The sequence below is a fragment of the Rhinoderma darwinii genome, chromosome 1 (assembly GCF_050947455.1).
Source record: "Rhinoderma darwinii isolate aRhiDar2 chromosome 1, aRhiDar2.hap1, whole genome shotgun sequence".
NCBI classification, from domain to species: domain Eukaryota; kingdom Metazoa; phylum Chordata; class Amphibia; order Anura; family Rhinodermatidae; genus Rhinoderma; species Rhinoderma darwinii.
Window position 1 is genome coordinate 111,253,967 of NC_134687.1, and position 26,345 is coordinate 111,280,311.

At 42.5% G+C, this 26,345-nt stretch overlaps 1 protein-coding gene across 3 annotated transcripts in view; it reads left to right on the forward strand.

Annotated features, from left to right (window-relative positions):
- The window catches only part of MARCHF1 (membrane associated ring-CH-type finger 1), a 312,223-nt gene extending 307,294 nt beyond the window's left edge, over positions 1-4,929 (forward strand). For all 3 annotated transcript variants that reach the window (XM_075860278.1, XM_075860277.1, XM_075860276.1), the window contains one exon: positions 2,645-4,929. In XM_075860278.1, coding sequence (XP_075716393.1) covers positions 2,645-2,946 — 302 coding nt within the window. In that variant the 3' untranslated portion in view covers positions 2,947-4,929. The remainder of the gene's footprint in view (positions 1-2,644) is intronic.
- The last annotated feature ends 21,416 nt before the right edge of the window (positions 4,930-26,345 follow it).

Here is a 26,345-nt window from a genome sequence, read left to right on the forward strand (position 1 = left end):
ACATAAAAGTTTGCCTCATCACTGAACAAAATGTTCTGTGTAAACTGAGGGTCCTGTTCCAATTTTTGTTTTGCCCATTCTGCAAATTCAGTGCGCTGATCTGGGTCATCCTCGTTGAGATGCTGCAGCAGCTGGAGTTTGTAAGGGTGCCATTTGTGAGTAGCTAATATCCGCCGAAGGGATGTTCGACTGATGCCACTCTCCAGTGACATGCGGCGAGTGCTACGCTGTGGGCTCTTGCTGAATGAAGCTAGGATAGCCACTGATATTTCTTCATTAGTGACAATTTTCATGCGTCCACATTTGGCCAAATCCAACACTGAACCAGTTTCACGAAACTTGGCAAGCAGTTTGCAAACTGTAGCATGGGAGATGGGTGGTCTCGTAGGGTGTCTTGCATTGAAATCTGCTGCAATGACCCGGGTACTGCGTTCACCAGACATCAACACAATTTCTATCCGCTCCTCACGTGTTAACCTCTGCGACATGTCAATGGCTGTAAACAAAGAGGAGCTTGTAAATAACTCATGAAAGAATAAAGTAACGTTAAAACAAAGCACACCATTGTTTTTCTTGTGAAATTCTCAATAAGTTTGATGTGTTACATGACCCTCTTCCCGTACATAACTATGATGCTAGGAGCCCGGCTCCCTGCAGTGTGTTCGGTCCGGGACTTGCGGCCGAAATACGTTCTGTCCTTTACGGACCGAACATGCTCGTGTGAATCCAGCCTTACTGAGGCAAGTGAGACCTGCAGTTTTTTAGATGTTCATCTGGCTTTCTTTGTGACCTCCTGGATAAGTTGCTGATGTGCTCTTGGTGAAATTTTGATTGGCCGGCCACTCCATGGACTATTTATTATTGTACCAAATTTTCTCCTTTTGTCTGTAAAGGCTCTTACTGTGAGTTACTCGAGTCCCAGCGCCTTAGCAATGGCTTTGTAACCCTTTCCAGACTGGTAGATTTCACTGATTTTGTTTGACATCTGTATTTGAATCTCTTTAGAACGTGGCATCATGTGCTGCTTTTTGAGACCTTCACATAGCCATACAGGTTCTATTTAAGAGATGTTTAGATTCAAAAGGTCTGGCAGTAATAATGCCTATGTGTGGCTAGTGAAAATGAACCCAGTTGTCAATTGAATTTGGTTAACTGGTTGATTTAGTAGCAAAGGGGGCAATTACTTTTTCACAAAGGGCCAGGTAGTGCTGAACAGCATTTTTCCTTCAATAGAAGAAATCACCATTTATAACAGCATTTTGTGTTTAGTTGGGTTATTTTTGACTAATATTCAAAGTGGTTCTATGATCTGTAACATTCAAGTGTGACAAATATGCAAAAATAGAAGAAATTGGCAAATACTTTTTTAAAGTATCTTATGTTGATAAGTAAAAATACATTTAATTTAAAGGGGTAGTCCACTTTTGTCAATCCCTGTTAACTAGAGGGGTCCCTTGAAAATGAGTTGATTACAGGGTGTTCCATTCCTGGGACCCATAACATTTAGCTGAAATCTGTGAGAAACTCTTCAGTAGGTGTTTAATTCACTAGCAGCGCCACTGCAGATTAAATGAAGCATTATACAGTTCTCGTTGAAATCTGTGCACAGTCCATGTAATTCAAAGCTGAGAGAGAGAGAGATACACCCTTTCATAACTGCTTTCCACTCTGGTTAATATATGAGGGCCCTACATGGGCCTCCGTTTATAAACTCTGAATTAACTAATTAGGTATTTGTAAGATCTGGTATCATCTTTGGTGAAGTTCTTATAGCTGCTCTGGCACAAGGTCACTGGTCAATTTATTTTCCCTGGCTATCAGGATAATAGTTCTGCTAGGTCAACGGATCAAAAGCAGGTTGTTCCACACTAAAAATAAATTAGATAAAATGTAGTCATTTGTCTCATCAAAGCATTATAAATGTTTTAGTAGCTGAAGAAATGGTGCATTGTGGGTTTTTTTGGCATGCGAAATATGAGTGTGAAATTACAATTGCACATTATCATACAGTAATTACATTAATTTCCCTACAATCAGCAATATACTTAGCCCCTCGCTTATTCAGCTTCTAGATTTAACAATCATTTCTATAACTGTGTCTAGAGCACACATTTAGTGGAAAAATTAACTTCTTAGATCTTTTTGTACAGCACCTTTGTGGATCCTTCAAAGCTCAGCCATTTGTGGTGAAGACCTCTCCTTCCTCCTAATTTACTAACACAAAGCTATCATTGTCTGCCATGTTACATATAGAGTGAAGCTGTAGCCTGATCACCGATCACTTCTACAAACGTGCAACAGTAGCTTACATTACACTTGTCGCCCCTTATCCTACCCCTCTCACACTGCAGAGAAGAGAGAGACAGAGGGAGGGAGAGAGAAACTTTCTGCTTATATCAATGCTGATGCTGCTGTGAGTACAGAACTTTAATCACTGGCAAGTTTCGTCTACAGACATACAGACAGTTTGAAATTCCCAATTTAGTTAAACTATACAAGCGATTTTAGCTATATCTTTAAGGGCTGCAGTACTGCAAGTATTCAAGTAATTTTTTAATTCTAGATTACAAACTTGAATTTACAAAATGAGGGGCATTTTCTGTTTATGTAATGTATAATTTTGTATCTCTTTTTACTTTCATAGGTTCCCTGGAATGGCCATTTTGGACAAAATTAGTGGTTGTGGCCATTGGATTTACAGGTGGTTTAGTTTTTATGTATGTTCAGTGTAAAGTCTATATACAGTTGTGGAGAAGACTGAAGGCTTACAATCGAGTGATATTTGTCCAGAACTGTCCTGATACCACAAAGAAGACTGAAACTAAGAACTATCCGAATAATCAGAATACTGAACTCAAAGATTCTGTATCTGTCCCAGTTTCCCAGACATCTACTAATCTCCAATCATGTTCCAATGCAAGTGTACCTGCTGTCATGTCTGTTTGATGAGTGTGGTATATTTTTTCAATATACGTGTAAATCTCAAAAGGATATGCTTAAAGTGTTTCTGATTCACTACAGACATGCTTCAGGGAGCTAGTGCTGTTCTTCCTCAAGGAGTACAGCCGCGAGATACGAACTGAAAATTACAGTACCACAATGTTACAAATGTCATTGATCTCATAGTATTGTCACGAAAGTGCACAAGGAGAAGCGAAAAACTAGAACAGAAAAAGTCCACAATTTTGTAGGTCAGCACGCTAAATCAACTAACTTTATTAGTTCTAATTTGTGAGGGAAAACCTATTTTTCCAGTTGTTGTATTTGTTACTGTGTGAGTGAGTTGAATGTTTTCTATTAAAAATTTTTTTTTTAAAAAAAAACATTCTACGGGACAAAAGTAGATGACAGTTCAATATGGGGAAATTCTATAAAAGCCCCTGTAGTTCTGTATGTTGTCTAATAAAAATTCTCAATAAATGTTTTACACGATGAGTCTATAACGAATTTAAAAAATGCACATTACATTTTACAAAGTTAAGGTACATTATTTATAAAGATTTGGATTTAGAAGATATGAGATATCAGTGGATGAAAACACTTAGACAAATCAAATGACCCATGATGTTTGTGAGGAAGATTATACCGTGTTGTTTTACTTGTGGGATTTTAAAGAGCTCTAGTGCCATAGTTGCCAAATTACTTTGTTGCCTAATTTCCAAGGGCAGTCCCAGCCCTTAAAGATTTGACACCAAATGGCTAAATGCATTTCCATTACTCTATCAATCACACTTTGTCTTGCACTAGTTAGTGGAGCTCTTCCTACTGGACAACCCCTTCTGAGATTGAAGCAGTTGCTCTAACGCCCTGTTGACCAGATGTTATTACAGAGGGAATCTGCGGGTGGCCATGGTATCCATTCAGATGAACAAGTGACCGTTTAATACAAGGTTGCACCGAGTACACCAGAGCAGGAGCTGTTCTCTGAGGTAGCTCTTTGCTGTAGCTTGTAAAGTGGGGGGTCCCAAGCAGGGAACCCCCTCTATGATCTCTATGTACCTTATTAGATTACTTTTGTATTGGATGTCTGAATGGGGTAATCCCTTTAATTCAAAATTAAATAAAGCATTTAAAACACATAGATGCTCATGTATAAGAAGTATTAGTGGTGGAAAATGCAGTTTTCACAAATGGTGCACAGGGCTTCATGTCTGCTAAATTCATCATATATATATATATACAAAATTTTTCCTGAGAACAGAATCACTAATGATGGCTATTGAGCCAGTGTATTAAACGGGTTGTCCAGCATTAGAAAAACATGTCTGCTTTCATTCAGAAACAGCGCCACAACTGTGCATGGGTTGTCTCTTGTATTGTAGCTTGACTCCATTGAAGTGATCGTTGCTGAGCTGCAATAACACACACAACTCGTGTACATGTGTTGCCTTTTTTTTTAGAAAAAAAACAGCTATGTATTTTTTTTATTCCGTTATTCTGTACACTCAACCCATTTAAATGGAACCTGTCATGTATATTATGCTGCCCTCATGCTAATTTAAGCGATCTGTCGCTTTTTTTCTAAAGTGGCGCAGTCTTTTAGAACTTGCATGCAGAGTCTTTGCGGCTGCCACTAGCACCGTCCACTCTCCGCTGATTGACAGATTTCCAACTATGCACAGAAGCTCATGAATAAACCGGACTCATCTCTGGCACCACTGCCCAGGCTCTGCATGTAGGTTCTGAAATACCTAAGCTTGTCTGTAACTGCATTATGCTGCCCTTAGTAAAGGCAGCATAATGTACATGACAGATTCCCTTTAAATAATTCTTCTATGTAAAAATAATTTTTTAATATTGGCAACTATGTATTTCTAGATGGTTAAAAGTGAACACAACATTAATTCCACTCAGTAAAGCAGGGATGGTGAATGTTTTGCACACAATATTTTCGTGGTTTATTGCATTTTGAATAAAACCAAAGCTGTCTTAGCACTGAATCTATTTGTCTTGTATTTTTCCATTACATAAGGAATGTACATCTCTGTCATTGGTTATATGCAACATTTCTGGCTTTTCAATTTATTGTTCTTGCAGGAAATCAAAATAGGATTCTTTGAGAAAAAGAAAATCTCAACCAAATAATAGCAACATATCCACTTAAAGAGACTCTGTTACCAGTTTATCAATTCCCTATTTCCTAACTAATCTAATAGGCTCTTTGCTGCTGATAACTACAGTGTGATTTGTTTTAAAAAAACAAAACATTTATTATTTGCAAAGTTATGAGCATTTGTCTAAATATGCTAATATGGCTCTAATAGCCAAATAGGAGGTGACTATTTATTTTCACTCTGGGCTGTGTAATGTTTTCTGTGTGACGTTATCCAATCAGCATACAGCTTCTCCCCCTTCCCTGCCCAGCAACACAGCGTGATCATATAGTATACAGTGTCACAGCGAGGTGGCAGCTGGCCAAACAACAGAGCACCCAAGCAATACAAAGTCCCGCACTAGGGTACCTAAATAGTCCAGACAGTGGCCGAGGCATTAGCACGGATGGAGGTGGGGGCCGAACGTTACGCCAGACGTGGCGGATGACAGCAGGTGCAGTAGGTTGCACCAGACGTGGCGGATAACACTGGAAGTGGCAGATGACATTGGACGTGGTAGATGAAACTGGACGTGGCAGAAGACTCTGGACGTTGGAAAAGACACTGGACGTGACAGATAACCGCAGGTGCAGTAGGACACGACTTCAGCACTAACAGGCACAGGAACAAGAACACAGCACGGGATACAGGTAACAAGGCGCAGGAAACAACAGGAACAGGATAACACTAAGGGATCATTTGCAAGACTGACATGGGAATACTAACAACCCTCAGGCAATGAGCAAAGGGGCAGGGCCCTTCGTATAGTCCAGGGGAATCATGGGCTATTTGATGATAATAATTCCCATGTGCGCGTGCTGGCCCTTCAAGGCACCTACGGGGGACACAGCGGACCGGAGCAGTTGTGAACGCTGGCATCTCCTGGGAAGAACATGCGAGCCAGCGCACACAGATCCGTGGCTGTGGCCACTGGGGGGTAAGTAATCTGGACGGTCTGCGGCCATGGACGCTACATAAAGCTTCCATTCCTGACTGTGTTTTCAATTGGAGATAGCTCCGATTATCACAGGAGCCTCTCTGGCTGCCCGTACACTAGAAGATCAATTTTATGCCAGCTAGGGACTTGCGTAGATTTGCTTTATAATGTACGCCAGTTTTCTGGTTAAGTCCCGCCAACTTTTTTTGAGCAGCGTAAAATTCGAAAAGTCATAACATTTTTGCACAAAAAGTGACTTTTCTATGCCAGAAAGCGCAGAGACTTTATAAATTCCCCCTGAGTCTTTTTATGCTAAAGTAAAAATAAATCTCTACAAAGTAATCTACATGTATTACAGTTATTAAACACAAAAAGTTACTGAATTCATAACTATTGATCCCCTTCAAGTCAGAATTTAGCAAGAGCAGCTCTTTCAGCTGCAGTTACATGTAGCCTTGAGCCTGTGTGGATAGGTTTCCTTCAACTTTACACATGTAGACACTGCTATTTTTCCCAATTCTTCTTTGTAAAAGGGATCACACTTTGTCAAGTTTATTTTAACAGTGGAGTTGTCTTTACATGGAAATCACAACTGGTACCTTACCTGGGCAACAGTTCTTGTATGCATAATATTTCCCATCTTAGCTAAGGAAGCTTGTTACTCCGTTATTGTTGTTATAGGCCTCCCTCACTAGTTGAGATGAGCGAATTTCACGAAATTCATTTCTGGTCCAATTCGGTCAAACTGGCCATCAGATTCAATAAGGTCTGAATAAATTTGTTGCAAATTGAAAGTGCCACGATTATCCTGAAAAGTTGTGTATGATAATCTGAGGTCTTCTAGGACTGTAACTCATTTCAAGCTCTCTAACGACAATACAGCATTAGTAATGCTAAAGTGACAGCAACATATATAGCTATGGGTAAGCTATGGGTAAAAATTATTTTTGGTGCCAGATGCCAGCTGGTGTTTATACACACACGGTGGTATCGGAAGAAGCAATGGATTTATAACAAGCAACCAAAAACGATCTCTTTTTGGTGGTAGATGTGTGCCAGTGTTTATACACACACAGTGGTGTTGGAAGAAGCAACGGCTTTTTATCAAGTGGTCCAAAAGTTATCCCTTTTTGGGGAGTGGCAACAGGTATGGTTTTATTTTAATGAAAAAAATATACAGTACTGTGCAAACATTTTAGGCAGTTGTGGGAAAATGCTGCAAAGTAAGCATGCTTTCAAAAATAATCAATCAACAAAATACAAAGTGAATGGATAGAAAATAAATCTAAATCAAATCAATATACTGTTTTGAAGGCAATGGGTGGTCACACCAAATATTGATTTCATTTAAATTTCTCTTCTGTTCATTCACTTTGCATTTTGTTAATTGATAAAAATCAAATATTAACACTTCTATTTTTGAAAGCACTCTACTTTGCATCATTTTTCCACATCAGCCAAAAACTTTTGCACTGTATATATAGAGCTTGAGAAAGGTTCAGGTGTGAACCGAAACGTTGCTCATTCTTCCACCTGGTGGTGAATAAAGCAACATCTCCCCAACGCTGAAGTCCTGGTGCTGTTACTTGTCTTTTGTTTCTGGTATTCTATTCCAAGGAGTTGATTCATCCTTCTACTGGTAACGTGCACATGGCCTGATGTTCAGTCTGCATTGAGTGCTGTGTTTTCCTCGACCTTATATATATATATAGGTATATGCAAAGTCAGGCAGCACTGGCAGCGTGTGGATGCAAGCCCTAAGGAACAGACCAAGTTCCAAGTACATACAAAACAAAAAAATGAGCAGCAACTCCAAGGTTCAAGTGAAAAAAATGGGTACTTTATTGCCCGTGCGACGTTTCAGCTCCGTCCACTGGAGCCTTTCTCAAGCAAATGACTAGTGTGAATTCACACAATATAACAGTCTCAATCAAAAAGTGCTGTTAACAGTAATCAGTGAAAATGCAGAGGTTTGTACATAGTAGACAGTATACAGTGCAATGCATGTATGTGATTATTAATACAGAGGCTAGATACATACACACAAAGTTGTATTTATACATACAGACAAGTAAAATATAAAAATTATCAAAACAAGGTGATTAGTACAAAGGTGCAGTGAATTCAAATCAATCTCTCACCTCTTGGAATACCGTGGGTGTTAGCCGAAAACGGCGTCCCGGCAGCGCAACTGCGCATGTCCGGAAGTAAAATCTAACTGAGGGTAACAGGACACAAACAGCGCATGCGCCGTAAAGGAATGAGGGCACAGAAGCCGTTTTGGACTATGGAAAACATGCCTGAGATTCTCGTAAGTGCATGCATGAAATTGTAGCGCTCGGTCATCCTGATACTAATGTCTAAGTCGATTTAGAGTTCTAGTATAATATGGAATATTAATTATTAAAATAAAGGAGACGACATGCAAGGATGTATCCATATTTCTGTGCACTAGTGGTACGAGTATATCACTATACTCGTAGTAGTCAGGTAGCCAGGTAACCTCATACACTTAAGAGGACTAGGAAGAGGAGAAAGACTGCAATGGCCATCAAAGATGCTCACGATCCAGACCCCAAAATACGGAGTACCGGCAACCAGAGCGTGCATTGGCTTGCTCATTGGCTAGTGGGACATCCATATAGCTCCCTATGAGAAGTGTAGTGGGGACCACACAAGTGTGTATAACAAGGAGACAAGGGTGGCATATGACGTTTCAAAGTTGTGACATGTGATGGACATCAAATGCAGGTTCCTATCAGGAGACCAATTATAGGAGCGGTATACATAAGTCAAATATATCAAATGACCCAGAAGTAGATATAAAGAAAAGAGAAATAACATATAGAACACCGATAGGGTATCATAGAGGGGATGGATACGAAGTGTGAATGGTGTTAGCATATCATAAGTAAAAAATGAAAAAAAGGGAAAAAGTCATAAAAATCATAAAACTGAAGGCGATCTCAAGTATGGAGCCCATGGGGACCACAGGGGAAGTGGGGAGCCTAGACCAATCCACTTAAGGCAAAATCTACATTTAGACCATTTGGTTTAACTGGTTCCCGACCGCTGGCTGTGTTTTTACGGCCAGCAGTCAGGGTCTTTAAAACCCGAGCCATAGACTTTTTACGACTCGGGTTTTAACTTGCTGCCCACGCGATTGGGCAGCTGAATGTCGGGTCTCCGGCTGTCAGTGACTGCCGGGGACCCTAAGGAGAAGATAGAAGCAGCTTTCGTTGCTTCTGTCTTCTCTGATGTCTTTTTACACAGCGCTCAATGAACGCTGTGTATAGGAAAAGAGACAGCCCTATGAGAGGGCTGATTTCCCCTGTAACTGGGGCTGCTGTGCAGCTCCAGTTACAGGGGAAAAGCATGGTGTCAAAGAAAGAAAAAAAACTATAAAGTTCCCCAAAGGTCTTTTTTGACCTTTGAGGGACAGACCATAGTAATAAAAAAATAGTAAAGTCAAGTGCAAAAATGTTTTTATAATAAATACACATAAAATACCCACCCCAAAAAAAAACGTTTCCCCCCCCCGCCAATCCAATCATTTTTGTAACGCTAGCGCTGACCCAATTACCCTAATATAGACATATAATATAATAAAATTTACGGTAGACAATGACAATCACAAATAAAAGGTCTATTTTAGGGTAAAACTATGTTACTACCAAAAAAAAATAGCTGAAACGTAAAAAAGCTTCTTTTTTTACTATTATTTTCAAACTTTATGAATAAAAATTCTAAAATAGCAAAAAAGGTGTATATAAAAACGATAAAAAAAAGAAACCTGCATTGTCTACGGAAAAAACGTCGCAAAAATCACATAGTTAGCCCAACAAACAAAATAGTTATTGCCATTTAACTAACACGTGCTAAAAAGGGCTAAATGGTTTCTGGTCCTGAAGGCTCAAAATAGCCCGGTCCTGAACTGGTTAAGGGAGTTGAGTCTGTCTATCCGTTGGAGCTCACGAATTTTAAGCAATTTAGACCTGTTACCCCCTCTTCTAAGGGGAGGGATATGGTCAAGTACCCAGAACCTAAGTTGATTCTCATTGTGTCCCATGTCCGAAAAATGCTTGGACACGGGTAGATCTAGCTTCTTTTTCCTGATAGTGTACCTGTGTTGGTTGAGTCTGGTCTTAAGGTCAAGTGTAATTTCACCGACATAGATTACATTACAGGGACACTGGAGAACATAAATAACAAAGTCGCTGTCACAGGTAAGAAAATGTTGAATGTCATAACTCTTATTGGTGGTAGGATGTACAAGAGTCGGGCCCTTATTAATGAGTCTACAATTGACACATTTCAGGCAGGAAAAACATCCTAGTTTGGGCTGTTTGAGGAATGTTTGTCTACTCACTCTCTGTGGGCCCAGATCAGCCTTTACAAGTTTATCCCTCAGATTTGCAGGCCTGCAATATGAGAATAGTGGAGGATTAGTGAATTCAGGTATATGTTGGAGACAGTTACCTAACATCGGCCAGTGACGGCGAATGACATCAGCTATTTGTCCACTCTCATCTGAGTATGTGGAGATGAACAGTATACGTTCCCGTCTGCTCTTGGATGTCTGTTGTGTAAGAAGTGTGTCCCTCTCTAAATGTTGGGTTTTGTGGTGGTGTTCTTTAAGTAAACGTTGGGGATAACCACGTGTTTTAAATTTGTTGATCATGGTGTCAATGGATCATTGAGATGTCTCGGTGTCACTCACTATTCTTTTAACTCGAATGAGTAGGCTAATAGGTAAACTCCTTACCATTTTTCTAGGGTGGTTGCTGTGAAATTCAAGTAGATTATTGCAATCTGTGGGCTTGGTGTAGAGTTCGGTAGTGAAGTTCTGCCCTTCTAATGTGACCAGTACATTTAGAAATTGTATTTTAGTGTCGGAATGTACCATGGTGAATTTGACTGTCTCAACAATCTCGTTAATGTATGTATGGAATTCCTGCAGTTCTGTCAGGTTACCTGTCCAAACTAAAAATACATTGTCAATATAGCGCCACCATCTGAGGACATGTGAGAAATGTGAAGATGTATAAATAAATGTTTCCTCAATGAAACGCATGTACATGTTGGCGTAAGTTGGTGCCATATTAGACCTCATAGCGGTCCCCTGCATTTGGTAGAAAAAATTGTCACGTAATAAAAAGTAATTACATCTCCACATACTCAGATGAGAGTGGACAAATAGCTGATGTCATTCGCCGCCACTGGCCGATGTTAGGTAACTGTCTCCAACATATACCTGAATTCACTAATCCTCCACTATTCTCATATTGCAGGCCTGCAAATCTGAGGGATAAACTTGTAAAGGCTGATCTGGGCCCACAGAGAGTGAGTAGACAAACATTCCTCAAACAGACCAAACTAGGATGTTTTTCCTGCCTGAAATGTGTCAATTGTAGACTCATTAATAAGGGCCCGACTCTTGTACATCCTACCACCAATAAGAGTTATGACATTCGACATTTTCTTACCTGTGACAGCGAATTTGATATTTATGTTCTCCAGTGTCCCTGTAATCTACTCTATGTCGGTGAAACTACACTTGACCTTAAGACCAGACTCAACCAACACAGGTACACTATCAGGAAAATGAAGCTAGATTTACCCGTGTTCAAGCATTTTTCGGACATGGGACACAATGAGAATCAACTTAGATTCTGGGTACTTGACCATATCCCTCCCCTTAGAAGAGGGGGTAATAGGTCTAAATTGCTTAAAATTCGTGAGCTCCAATGGATAGACAGACTCAACTCCCTTAAACCAAATGGTCTAAATGTAGATTTCGCCTTAGGTGGATTGGTCTAGGCTCCCCACTTCCCCTGGGGTCCCCATGGGCTCCATACTTGAGATCGCCTTCAGTTTTATGATTTTTATGACTTTTTCCCTTTTTTTCATTTTTTACTTATGATTTGCTAACACTATTCTCTTTAATTTTGCAGGTGATCCACACTTCGTATCCATCACCTCTATGATACCCTATCAGTGTTCTATATGTTAATTCTCTTTTCTTTATATCTACTTCTGGGTCATTTGATATATTTGACTTATGTATACCGCTCCTATAATTGGTCTCCTGATAGGAACCTGCATTTGATGTCCATCACATGTCACAACTTTGAAACGTCATATGCCACCCTTGTCTCCTTGTTATACACACTTGTGTGGTCCCCACTACACTTCTCATAGGGAGCTATATGGATGTCCCACTAGCCGATGAGAAAGCCAACGCACGCTCTGGTTGCCGGTACTCCGTATTTTGGGGTCTGGATCGTGACCATCTTTGATGGCCATTGCAGCCTTTCTCCTCTCCCTAGTCCTCTTAAGTGTAGGAGGTTACCTGGCTACCTGACTACTACGAGTATAGTGATATACTCGTACCACTAGTGCACAGAAATATGGATACATCCTTGCATGTTGTCTCCTTTATTTTAATAATTAATATTCCATATTATACTAGAACTCTAAATCGACTTAGACATTAGTATCAGGATGACCGAGCACTACAATTTCATGCATGCACTTACGAGCACCTCAGGCATGTTTTTCATAGTCCAAAATGGCTTCTGTGCCGTCATTCCTTTACGGCGCATGCGCCATTTGTGTCCTGTTACCCTCAGTTAGATTTTACTTCTGGACATGCGCAGTTGCGCTGCCCGGACGCCGTTTTCGGCTAACACCCACGGTATTCCAAGAGGTGAGAGATTGATTTTAATTCACTGCACCTTTGTACTAATCACCTTGTTGTGATATATATATATATATATATATAGATATATATATATATATATATATATATATACAGTTAGGTCTAGTTCCGGAATCATTTGGCCAGTGACACAATCTTTATGATTTGGGTTCTGCATGCAACTACGTTGGATTTGAAATGAAACAGTGATGCAATTGAAGTGTAGACTTTCAGGTTTAATTCAAGGGGTTGAACAAAAATATCCTGTAAAACGTTTAGGAATTGCAATCAATTTTATTACCCAGCCTCCTCATTTCAGGGGCTCAAAAGTAATTGGACAGATTAACATTGCCATAAATAAAAAAAAATTGTAATACTCTGTAGAGAATCCTTTGTAGGCAATGACTGCCTGAATTCTGGAATCCATGGACATCACCAAACGCTGAGTTTCCTCCTTTGTGATGCTTTGCCAGGCCTTTACTGTAGCTGTCTTCAGTTGTTGCTTGTTTGTGGGTCTTTCTGCCTTAAGTTTTGTCTTAAGCAAGTGAAATGCAGCTCGATCAGGTTGAGATCTGGTCATTGACTTGGCCATTGCAGAATATTCCTCTGCTTTGCCTGGGTTGCTTTTGCAGTATGTTTTGGGACATTGTCCATGTGTACTGTGAAGCGACGTCCAATCAACCTTGCTGCATTTGGTTGAATCTGAGCAGAAAGTATATCCCTGAACACTTTAGAATTCATCTGGCTACTTCTGTCTTCAGTCACATCATCGATAAACACTAGTGACCGAGTGCCTTAGGCAGCAAAGCATGCCCATGCCATCACACTGCCTCCACCATGTTTTACAGAGGATGTGGTGTGCTTTGGATCATAAGCTGTTCCAAGCCTTCTCCATACATTCTTCCTCCCATCATTCTGGTACAGGTTGATCTTAGTTTAATCTGTCCAAAGAATGCTGTTCCAGAACTGGACTGGCTTCTTTAAATGTTGTTTGGCAAAGTCTAATCTGGCCTTTCTATTGTTGAGGCTGATTAATGGTTTGCACCTTGTGGTGAACCCTCTGTATTTGCTCTCATGATATCTTGTCTTTATGGTAGACTTAGATACTGATACACGTACTTCCTGGAGAGTGTTATTCACTTGGGTAGATGTTGTGAAGGGGTTTTTCTACACCATGGAAAGGATTCTGCGATCATCCTCAAATATTGTCTTCCGTGGATGTCCAGGCCTTTTGGAGTTCACAAGATCACCAGTGCACTAATTTTTTTCAAGAATGTACGAAACTATTAATTTGGCCACTTCTAACATTGGTGCTACCTGATGGATTTCTTCATTTTTTTCAGCCTAACGATGGTTGGTTTCACTTGCATTTAGAGCTCATTTGACCTTATATTGTGGGATAACAGCAACAGCTTCCAAATGCAAAGGCCACACCTAGAATCAACTCCAGACCTTTTATCTGCTTAATAGATGATGGATTAACGAGGGAATAGCACATGCAGCCCATTAAATAGCTTTTGAGATAGTTGTCCAATTACCTTTGGTCCCTTGAAAAATAGGCAGCTACATATTAAAGAGCTGTAATTCTGTCACGATCCAGGGATATGTGGACCCACTAGGCCGGTCAATCGTAGGGAAGAGGCAGCTGGCCAAGTCACAGTCTATGCAAAGTCTTATGGAAGAGGTTCGTTCACAAGGGTACCTGAGATAGTCCAGACGTGGTGTATTCCAGCAGACGTGGCGGGTTGCACCAAACATGGTGGATGGTACCAGGTATGGCAGATGACATCAGACATGGTGTATCCAGCAGGCGCCACAACACAACTCCGATACTAGGCAGGCTGAGGAACTAAACACAGCACGGAATACAGGAGATAGGAAGCAGGGCACGGGAACACTAGGAGCAGGAAAACACTAAGGGACTATTTGTACTACTGACATGGGAAAACTACAACAACGTTCAGGCAAGGAGTGGAAGAGTGGAGCTCTTTCTATAAGTCCAGGGTGCACTGGGGTTAGGATGGGGAACGTTCAGGGAGTGCGCATGCTGGCACTTTAAGGCCGGAGACAAGCACGCGCGCGCAACCTATCACACAGTCCAGGAAGGGGAGGCCGCGCCAGCCGGCATCTCCAGGTAGGCCATTCGCCGATGGTGAGCAGCAGCCATAAGAGTACCCCCCTCATGCCCCCTCTTCTTGGGTCCGGAGTGTGAGAGGAATTTTTTAATGAGGGCAGGTGACTAAGGTTCTCTTCTGGCTCCAAGGACCTCTCCTCAGGGCCAAACCTTCTCCAGTCCACCAGAAAGAAAGTCCTCTCCCCTTCTCTCTTCCGGTCCAGAATCTCCCTCACCTCGAATACATCTGAAGGACCACTGGGATCAACTGCAGAACCAAGGGCTTTACTGTAGCGGTTTAGGACCACAGGTTTTAAGGTGGGACACGTGGAACGAATTGGGAATCTTGAGAGTAGAAGGCAACTGAAGTTTGTAGGATACAGGGTAAATCCGTTGTAGAACCTCGAAAGAGCTGAGGATCCTGGGACCGAATTTGTGGGAAGGCATCTTGAGTCGAATGTTTCTAGAGGACAGCCAGACTTTAACTCCAGGAGAGAATTGAGGAGGGACTTTTCTTCTTTTAACGGCATGCCTTTTCATGCGGTCCACTGCTTGGGGAATCTCAGCCTTAGTTTGCTGCCAGTTGTACATAAAAGTGCCAAAAGAAGAGTTAGCTACCGGTACTTGAGTCATGGCTGGCACAGGAAGAGAAATTCAAGCATGCTAGCAGTACACGATGTAGAAAGGAGACTCACTTGTGTGATTGTTGTACGAGAATTCTGCCCAAGGCAGGAGTTGTTCACAATTGTCGTGTTGGGCGGAAATAAAATGACGAAGGTAACTCTCTAAAATTTGGCTGGTCCTCTCCACCTGACCATTGGTCTGAGGGTGATAGGCAGAAGAGAAGTCCAGTTTAACGTATAGCAGGTTGCACAGGGCTCTCCAGAACTTGGATGTAAACTGTACACCCTGGTCCGAGACAATATGTAGGGGAAGTCTGTGTAGCCGGAAGATGTGCGAAATAAACAGGCTTGCCAAGCAAGGAGCAGATGGAGGGCCAGTCAGTGGAATAAAAGGTGCCATTTTAGAGAAGCGATCCACTACTACCCAGATCGTGGTACACCTAGCTGAAGGAGAAAGGTCAGTGATAAAGTCCATAGCGATATGCTGCCAAGGGGCATCAGGAACGGGCAGGGGTAGGTGCTTCCGGTGTGTCATCAAATCAGGTGAGCAAATCAAGATGTTGTCCAGATAGACCACCACACAGACATACAGCAGATCCCGGAAAATGTAATTTACAAATTCCTGGAACACAGCTGGAATATTACACAGTCCAATGGGCATCACAAGGTATTCGTAATGGCCGTCACGGGTGTTAAATGCGGTTTTCTATTCATCTCCTCTGCGGATACGGATCAAGTTATATGCTCTGCGTAGATCCAGCTTTGTGAATACCTTGGCCCCATGAATTCTATCAAAAAGTTCTTAGATGAGCGGCAGGGGATACTTATTTTTAACCGTAATTTGGTTCAGACCTCGGTAGTCGATACATGGATGAAGAGATCCGTCCTTCTTTTTTTCCGAAAAAGAATCCGCCTCCGGCCGGGGAGGAGTGTTTATGGATGAACCCTCTCTCGAGGTTTTCCTTGACATAGTAAGGAAGACATGGCTAGGGTCACTGGCAGGGAAAGAGGATAAACGTGCCCTCGAGGCGGTGAAGCATCAGGGAGTACGTCAAAAAGTCAGTCGTAGATGCGATGAGGAGGAAGAGTCTCTGCGTCCCTCTTTCTGAAGACGTCCGCAAAACTAGCATAATGAGATGGTAGGTCGAAGAGTAACTGCGGCAGTGGAGGCAAAACAGGACGAACCTGTGGCAGGCAGCGGCTATGGCATCTGGGCCCCCATTGGAGGACCTCTCCAGAATTCCAGTCAAGGACCGGGTGTGTATATGAAGCCAAGGCAGGCCCAGCAGGACAGGGTTGATGGCTTTATGCAGGACAAGGAAGGTGATCTGTTCTGAGTGAAGGACTCAGATTTTTAACGTCAGTGGTTTAGTGATAGACACAATAGGATCAGCTAATGCAAGTCCATTTACAGAAGCAACAGCCAGGTGTCCTTCTAGAAAAACTGTGGGTAGATGTAGGCTGGATGAAATTTGCAGCTGCTCCGGAACCCAGATAAGCAAAGGAGGAGTGTGATGTCTCTCCAGAGATGATGGTCACAGAAATAGATAATTTGGGAGAGGTTTTGACATTTGGCGTCGTCCCAACTAGAGTTGCCTCTCCAACCAACCCTAGGTGCTGGAGTTTCCCAGCTTTTGGGGACAATGGCGCACAAAATGGCCTTTAAGGCTGCAATACAGACACAGACCTGAAGAGCGTTTGCGCTGTTTCTCCTGCTCGGACAACTTGACACTGTCTACATGCATCGGTTCTTCAGGTAGATAAAACCAGGGGGACATATACAGTGAAGGAAATAAGTATTTGATCGCTTGCTGATTTTGTAAGTTTGCCCACTGTCAAAGACATGAACAGTCTAGAATTTTTAGGCTAGGTTAATTTTACCAGTGAGAGATAGATTATATTAAAAAAAAAACTGAAAATCACATTGTCAAAATTATATATATTTATTTGCATTGTGCACAGAGAAATAAGTATTTCATCCCTTTGGCAAACAAGACTTAATACTTGATGGCAAAACCCTTGTTGGCAAGCACAGCAGTCAGACGTTTTTTGTAGTTGATGATGAGGTTTGCACACATGTTAGATGGAAGTTTGGCCCATTCCTCTTTGCAGATCATCTGTAAATCAGTAAGATTTCGAGGCTGTCGCTTGGAAACTCGGATCTTCAGCTCCCTCCATAAGTTTTCGATGGGATTAAGGTCTGGAGACTGGCTAGACCACTCCATGACCTTAATGTGCTTCTTTTTGAGCCACTCCTTTGTTGCCTTGGCTGTATGTTTCGGGTCATTGTCATGCTGGAAGACCCAGCCACGAGCCATTTTTAATGTCCTGGTGGAGGGAAGGAGGTTGTCACTCATGATTTGACGGTACATGTCTCCATCCATTCTCCCATTGATGCGGTGAAGTAGTCCTGTGCCCTTAGCAGAGAAACACCCCCAAAACATAATGTTTCCACCTCCATGCTTGACAGTGGGGACGGTGTTCTTTGGGTCATAGGCAGCATTTCTCTTCCTCCAAACACGGCGAGTTGAGTTAATGCCAAAGAGCTCAATTTTAGTCTCATCTGACCACAGCACCTTCTCCCAATCACTCTCAGAATCATCCAGATGTTCATTTGCAACCTTCAGACGAGCCTGTACATGTGCCTTCTTGAGCAGGGGGACCTTGCGGGCATTGCAGGATTTTAATCCATTACGGCGTAATGTGTTACCAATGGTTTTCTTGGTGACTGTGGTCCCAGCTGCCTTGAGATCATTAACAAGTTCCCCCCGTGTAGTTTTCAGCTCAGCTCTCACCTTCCTCAGGATAAAGTATACCCCACGAGGTGAGATTTTGCATGGAGCCCCAGATCGATGTCGATTGACAGTCATTTTGTATGTCTTCCATTTTCTTACTATTGCACCAACAGTTGTCTCCTTCTCACCCAGCATCTTACTTATGGTTTTGTAGCCCATTCCAGCCTTGTGCAGGTCTATGATCTTGTCCCTGACATCCTTAGAAAGCTCTTTGGTCTTGCCCATGTTGTAGAGGTTAAAGTCAGACTGATTAATTGAGTCTGTGGACAGGAGTCTTTTATACAGGTGACCATTTAAGACAGCTGTCTTTAATGCAGGCACCAAGTTGATTTGGAGAGTGTAACTGGTCTGGAGGAGGCTGAACTCTTAATGGTTGGTAGGGGATCAAATACTTATTTCTCTGTGCACAATGCAAATAAATATATATAATTTTGACTATGTGATTTTCAGTTTTTAAAAAAAAATATAATCTATCTCTCACTGGTAAAATTAACCTAGCCTAAAAATTCTAGACTGTTCATGACTTTGACAGTGGGCAAACTTACAAAATCAGCAAGGGATCAAATACCTATTTCCTTCACTGTATACACAAAAACACAAAAAAAGCCATACTTACAAAAGGACACAGACAGGTCCGTATAATAATAGCCACTCCCACTAGCCTTGAGGGGAGTGGCGTGTGTTGCATGGGATTTGTAGTAAAAAATAATAAATTAATTGTGTACGTGCAAGTGATAATAATATGAGTTAAATATAGGGGACAGTAATGAGTATAGTGCCTAAATAAAAATAAATGAATAGTGGGGTGCAAGAGTGTGAAACATGGATGGATAATGTGTAAGTCATGAGGCACAGCGTGTATAGCCAGGTAGAAGTCTATTTGTAACGCCTTGATAATACATAGAGCGGGCTACCCTGCTTGCTATGCCAAACAACAACACACCATACTCTCCCAGCATCAAAGACCCGGCTGTGTCCAAAAGAAGCAAATATAATGCAAGTAAGCATGAAAAATACCTGGGGTATTAGTAATCAATTTGACCAAAAGGATGCAAGCTCGCAATCCACGACACGGATCCCCAGATTTGCGAGTCTCTAACTGGAACTTAATTTTCCTGATGTACAAACCATACAGATAAAAACAGGGGGACATATATACAAAAAAAAGGCCATACTTACAAAAGGACAGAGACAGGTCAGAAACGCTGATGAAGGAGAGGGAACAGTTGCATTAAATAATAATAGCCACTGCCACAATTCATTTATTATTTTTTACTACACATCCGCATGCACCACACGCCACTCCCCTCAAGGCTAGTGTGAGTGGTTATTATTATTTAACCCGTTAGTGACCGCCAATACGCCTTTTAACGGCGGCCACTAACGGGCTTTATTCTGATGCATATGCCTTTTTACGGCACTGCATCAGCATGAGTAAACAGAGCAGGGAGCCGTCAAATCTCCCTGCTCTCGGCTGCTAGAGGCAGTAGAGGGCTGGGAGCGTCCCTGCTCTGCCATGTGAGATCGATATTAGTATCGATCTCACATGTTTAACCCCTCAGATGCGGTGCGCAATAGCGAGCACCGCATCTGAGTGGTTTTGGAGGGAGGGAGCTCCCTCTCTCTCCCACCGACACCCGGCGATACGATCGCCGAGTGTCGGTGTCTTCTATGGCAGCCGGGGGCCTAATAAAGGCCCCCAGGTATGCCTGTCATGAATGCCTGCTAGATCATGCCTCTGGCATGACCTAGCAGATGCCTGTCCGTTTTAAACGGACAGGCAGTAATATACTGCAATACAGAAGTATTGCAGTGTATTATAATCGCATAGTGAAGTCCCCTAGTGGGACTAGTAAATAAGAAAAAAAAAGTTTAATAAAGTTAATTAAAAAAATATGTGAAAAAAAATGAAAAACCCAGCTTTTCCCCTTACAAAATGCTTTACTATTAAAAAACCAAAATAAATAAAAAAAGTTACGCATATTTGGTATCACCGCGTCCGTAATGACCCCCACTATAAATCTATTACATTATTTAACCCGCACGGTGAACGCCGTAAATGTAATAAAAAGCTATGGAAAAATTGCTGTTTTCTGTGAATCCTGACTTAAAAAAAATGTTATAAAAAGTGATCAAAAGTCGCATCTACTCCAAAATGGTACCAATAAAAACGAAAAGTCTTCCCGCAAAAAAAAAGCCCTCATACAACTGCATCGCGAAAAAATAAAAACGTTACGGCTCTACAAACATGGAGACAGAAAGACAAATAATTTTAAAAAAAAAGCGTTTTTACTGTGTAAAAGTAGTAAAACATACAAAAACTATACAAATTTGGTATCGTTGCAATCGTAACAACCCGCTGAATAAAGTTATTGTGTTATTTATATCACACGGTAAACGGTGTAGATTTAAGACGCGAAAAAGCGTGGCGAAATTTCAGGGTTTTTTCTATTCCCCCCAAAAAAAAGTTAATAAAAGTTAATCAATAAATAATATGTACCTCAAAATGGTGCTATTAAAAAATACAACTTGTCCCGCAAAAAACAAGACCTTATACAGCTATGTCGACGCAAAAATAAAAGAGTTATAGCTCTTGGAATGCGACGATGGAAAAACGTAAAAAATGGCTTGGTCATTAAGGTTTAAAATAGGCTGGTCATTAAGGGGTTAATGCACCTTTTCACTCTCCTTCATCAGCGTTTCTGACCTGTCTGTGTCCTTTTGTCAGTATGGCCTTTTTTTTGGTTCTTCAGGTAGAGCAACAGGAGGGAGCAATAGTGGTCTCTGGAACGACGGTGACAATCTCCCACCGAACCTCCTGAGCACATTCCTGGATCCTCATTTCGACCCAGGTAGCCAACAGGATAAGAGAATCCAGGGTAGAAGGTAGGTCACGGGCTGCTAGCTCATCCTTGATGTGTGAAAACAGTCCCTGCCAAAAGGTCGCCACCAACGCCTCATTGTTCCATTCCAACTCTGCAGCCAGAGTACGAAAGGAGATAGCATAATCTCCTATGATGGACCCTCCTTGCCTTAGGGTTAGCAGAGTGGCTGTTGCACAAGATGTTCAGCTCGGCTCCTCGAACACGGCACGAAAAGTCTGTAAGAACAAGGCTAGGTCTGAGAATTCAGATCCGTGTCATTCCAGGATGGGGTTCGTCCATGCGAGGGCCTTGCCAGTGAGGAGAGAGATAATGAACGCTACCTTGGCCTCATCAGAGGGGAAGAGATGAGATCGTAGTCTAAAATGAATAGTACATTGATTGATGAACCAACTACAGGCTCTAAGGTCACCATCATAGCAAGGAGGAAGCGGCAGCGAAACTGTGGATCCGGAACAGACAGGAGGAGTAAGAGGCAGTGGAACGGCAGCAGCATCCGGAAGAGGAGCAGGGAGTTGATCCAGTCGGGCGATGATGGTATTTACAGCCACGAGGAGGTGATCTTGGAGAGCACGTAGGTCACACATATCCATTTGTATGGCCTTAACTGCGGTCTTAGATTGGCCAGCGGGCACCACGGACTGAGACTACTGTCACGATCCAGGGGTATGTGGACCCACTAGACCCCTCCGCCATAGCAAAGAGGCAGCTGGCCAACTCACAGTCCATGCAAAGTCTTTTGGAAGGGGCTCATAGCACAAGGGTACCTGAGATAGTCCAGACATCGGCAGGGCTCTGGCAGAGATGGGGATAGTTGTGGCACATTGTGACAGATGTGGTGGATGGCACCAGGAGTAGCAGATGACATCAGACGTGGTGTATTCTAGCAGGCGTGGTGGGTTGCGCCAGACGTGGCGGATGGTACCAGGGATGGCAGATGATGCCAGACGTGGTGTATTCCAGTAGGCGGGGTGGGTTGCGCCAGAAGTGGCAGATGGTACCAGGGATAGCAGATGACACCAGACGTGGTGTATCCAGCAGGCGGCACAATACGACTCTGATACTAGGCAGGCTCAGGAACGAAACACAGCACAGGATGCAGTAAATAGGTAGCAGGGCTCAGGAACACTGGGAGCAGGAAAACACTAAGGGACAATTGGCAATACAGACATGGGAAAACTACAACAACGCTCCGGCAAGGAGTAGAAGGGCAGAGCCCTTTTTATAGTCCAGGGTGCACTGGTGATAGGATGGGAAACTTTTAGGGAGTTTAGGGAAACCCTATCACACAGTCCAGGAAGGGGAGGCCGCGCTAGCCAGCATCTCCGGGGAGGAAGAAGCTGGCAGACGGCCAGGAAGTTGCGGTTGCGGCCGTTCGCTGAGGTTGAGCAGCCATAACAAATTCCTAAACCTTTTCTCAAATTAGGATTGAATACCCTCAAATTAAAGCTGAGAGTCTGCACTTTAAGCCCATATTGATTATATAACTGTATATTCAAAAACTTGAAAGGACATTTCCGGCAACAACTTATCTATTTGTGACTCTTGCCATATTGAACTCAACATTGAGTTCCTCAAGCGTGGCTCCTGCGGCAATTGCTGGAATCGAAGCATACTCTGATTCCGGCAATTTAAACCATTAGATGGAGCTGTCAAAAGCGACAGCGGCATCTAATGTGTTTGACAGAGGGAGGGAGGGAGCTCTGTCACCCCATTGATGCCCCTGCAAAGAAATCACGAGGCGCCGTAAGGTTTCCATGGCAGCTGTGGGCCTAACAAAGGCCCCCAGGTCTGCCTTTAGCATCTGCCTATTAGGCCATGCCAGAGGCATGGCCTAATATATTGCCTGTCAGTTTTACATTTACAAAAAAAGATTACAGTAAAAATAAAATAAAACCACTTTTTTCCCCAAAAAGTAGTTTTATTTAGTAAAAGTGTAAAAAAAACACATACACATATATGGTATCACCGTGATCATAACGACTCAAACAATAAAGTTAATGCATTCATTAAACCGCCGTGTGAATGGCCTCCACAAAAAAAACTCAAAAAACAATGGCAAAATTCCTTTTTTTTCTCCCATTCCCGCCATAAAAAATAAAATAAAAGTTCATCAATAAGTCCCATGTCCGCAAAAATACTACCAATGAAAACGACACCTTGTCCCACAAAAAAACAAACCTACATATGGCTACATCGACAGGAAAAAAAAAAGTTACGGCTCTTGGAATGATGGATTTAAAAAAAAAAATCAGATTATTGACTACCCTAAGACCCCTTATTTATACTTACTGCCCAAAATACATAAATGTCTTGTTAACACCCCGGGTCACGCGATTGTCTCAGGCAGGGGTTCGTTGTTAAATAACATTTATATCTTTGTTGATAGGGCTCTAAGAGATTTTGCAATTGACACTAAATCCTATATCAGAGACACTTCAGAGTTCATTCATAAACTTTAACAAGTGACACCGCCTCAGGGATCAGTTTTTGTTTCCTTTGACGTGGTGTCCCTTTATCAATCAATCAATCAATCAATCAATCAATCAATTAATTAATCAATCAATCACACTAAGGGGATTGAGGCGATCAAAAGTAGACTTTGTACATCAGATTACAATGCACCGTGTTGTGATTTTATTATTTCTCTTCTCAAACTTCTCTTGACCTCCAATTATTTTTTGTTTGATGATACATTTTATATACAGTAGAGAGGGACGACTATGGGGGTCAAATATGGCACCAACATATGCCAACATTTTTGTTGATATAATACAGGAGATGTCGATCTATGTATCCCACCACTTCGCTCATATTTTGAAGTGGTGGCGAAACATAGACGACATATTCCTCATCTGGACAGATGCAGAGGAGTCATTATTTAGTTTCCATAAAATTCCTAAATCAGAATGATTCTGATAAACAATTTACGATCACCTTCGATACTGAGAAAATCATATTTTTGGATGTCTTGGTATATATCAGTGATGGATCTCCTAAAACCAATCTTTACACTAAACAAACTGATCGTAACACACTTTTGAGATTGTCACCCGGGGGGGGGGGGGCATGGCTGGATGTCTGACTGAGCAGATGTGCTTCACAGAGCTCCCGAGTCCCCTGACTCCCTATCCTGATTAAATCTCATCCATCCTGCAGGCTTGAGTGATTTCTAGTGCAGGGATGTGACTGCCCCATCTCCGTCAATGAGGAAATTGATGGTGTCTGGCTCCATTAAACCAAACTGGAGCGAGGCAGGAGGAGAACTTCCGGTCGGCGTGTGGTGGATGGCGGGGGTGCTCTGAGAGCACAGACACTGACAGACTGCTGCCTCTGACTAATTACACTGCTTTGGACTGGAGGAGTGAGCTGGCAGAGGACCCCTTGGACTGTAGATATCATCCTATCTTGGACATTGAGTTTGACTGGGAGGTAGGTGCGTGGAGGTGCCTCCCCCCCCCCCCTTAGCTCACGCTGTTGGTTGTGGGTGCAACTGTCTGAGACACCGTGGTGAAGGAATCCCATCTGTTCTTCAGGGACCCTGATAATTGATAGACTTTCACAGCGTCTGAGATACACGCAGCTGTTCGATGGGCAGGTGTAAGGATAACACTGTGAACCCTGTGTACTTTGCTTTGCTCCTTGCACAAGTCTCTCTATAGCGCTCCCCGGACGGGTGCTGCCCCCCTTCTCAGTCCATCCATCATTTTGTGCACACCCTGGACACCAGGACTTTTACTATGGAAGGTAATAGGGGAAAGAAAGGGAAGAGTAAATGCCTGGTTGGGTACTCTGTCCCCCCTCTGATAATGAATCTGTGGTGGAAGATTGGTCTGGATGTTGATCCCTCTTGTGCCACCATATCTAAAATTAAAGCTCATGCAGCGAAGAAGCTTGAACTGTTCTCCAGACCTATGCATCTGCCTACCTCCCCTGATCCCTCCCTGTCCATGTTTGAGGGTTCCATGAGCCTGCTCCAACCGGTGTCCCCACAAGATCAGCCTGTTTCCTCCTTACATATGGACTTAAAATTTGCAGAACTGCTGACTCAATTCGTGTCAATCTAAGCTAATTACTAAAGTTGATGAATTGTGGCAAGATTTTGTTATACTGAGGCATGATATGCAGAAAATCCGTGAACGTGCTACTGAAACAGAACGTAGGATTTCTGAGGTGGAGGACTCTGTGCGCCCCATTTCGGCTCAAATTGCGGAGTTGAGAAGACAGGTGATGGTCTCGGTGGAGAGAGCAAATGACTTTGAGAACCGGCTTTGGCGAAATAACATCCGCATTTTGGGACTGCCGGAGAAATCAGAGGGTCCGAACCCAGTAAAGTTTCTGGAGCAGTGCCTGAGGGACAACCTAGATGTTTCGGACTTTTCTGCCTTTTTTGCCATTGAACGTGCTCACAGGGTCCCCGCTCGTCTGGGTCCGCCAGGAGGACCTCCACATCCGTTACTTGCACGCATGCTACATTTCAGAGATAGAGACGCCACTTTGCAAGCGGCACGGAAGAAAGGAACTATTCTATATAATGCCCAACGAGTCTCCATCTACCAGGATTTCTTCGTCAACATACGGAGGCAGCGAGTTCAATATACAGAGGTCCGAAATAAACTTCGGGAAAAGGGATACAATTATGCCATGCTTTACCCTGCCAAACTGAGAGTGATTGATGGATCCACATCTAAATTCTTTCTCTCCCCTGCTGAGGCCTTGGACTGGGTGCGCTGCATGCTCCTGGAGATGCTCCTCCTCCAGACTGAGCAGTCTCCTGATAGACAGGATTCAGTATTGGTTATTACGTGCTTTCTTGCTCTGATAATTGTGCGTCACTTTTGACAGAATCTTCTTACATTCTAATTATATTTTGCATTGTGATATTACTATTCTAATGTTATCCCGTACAAGGAGTCAGGTCTCGGGACTATGCTAGTGGGGTAGTTTTTAGTTTAGACAGAACCACTATATGTTCTATAGTTACAGGGTACAGGTCTGCACTTAGCTAGTTTAGTGTATGACAGGGGTTTCGGGTATATTGCTAGTTGCATTGTATTACTTGTATGCTAAATATGATGAATGTTTGTGTGAATGGGATGCTCCTTTTTTCGCTCTGCCCTCTTTGGCCGCAAGTGGTCCTGTGCTACTGTATCACCTTTGGATGCATTATTGTAATGACAGGGTAGGGAGACAGACAGGTGA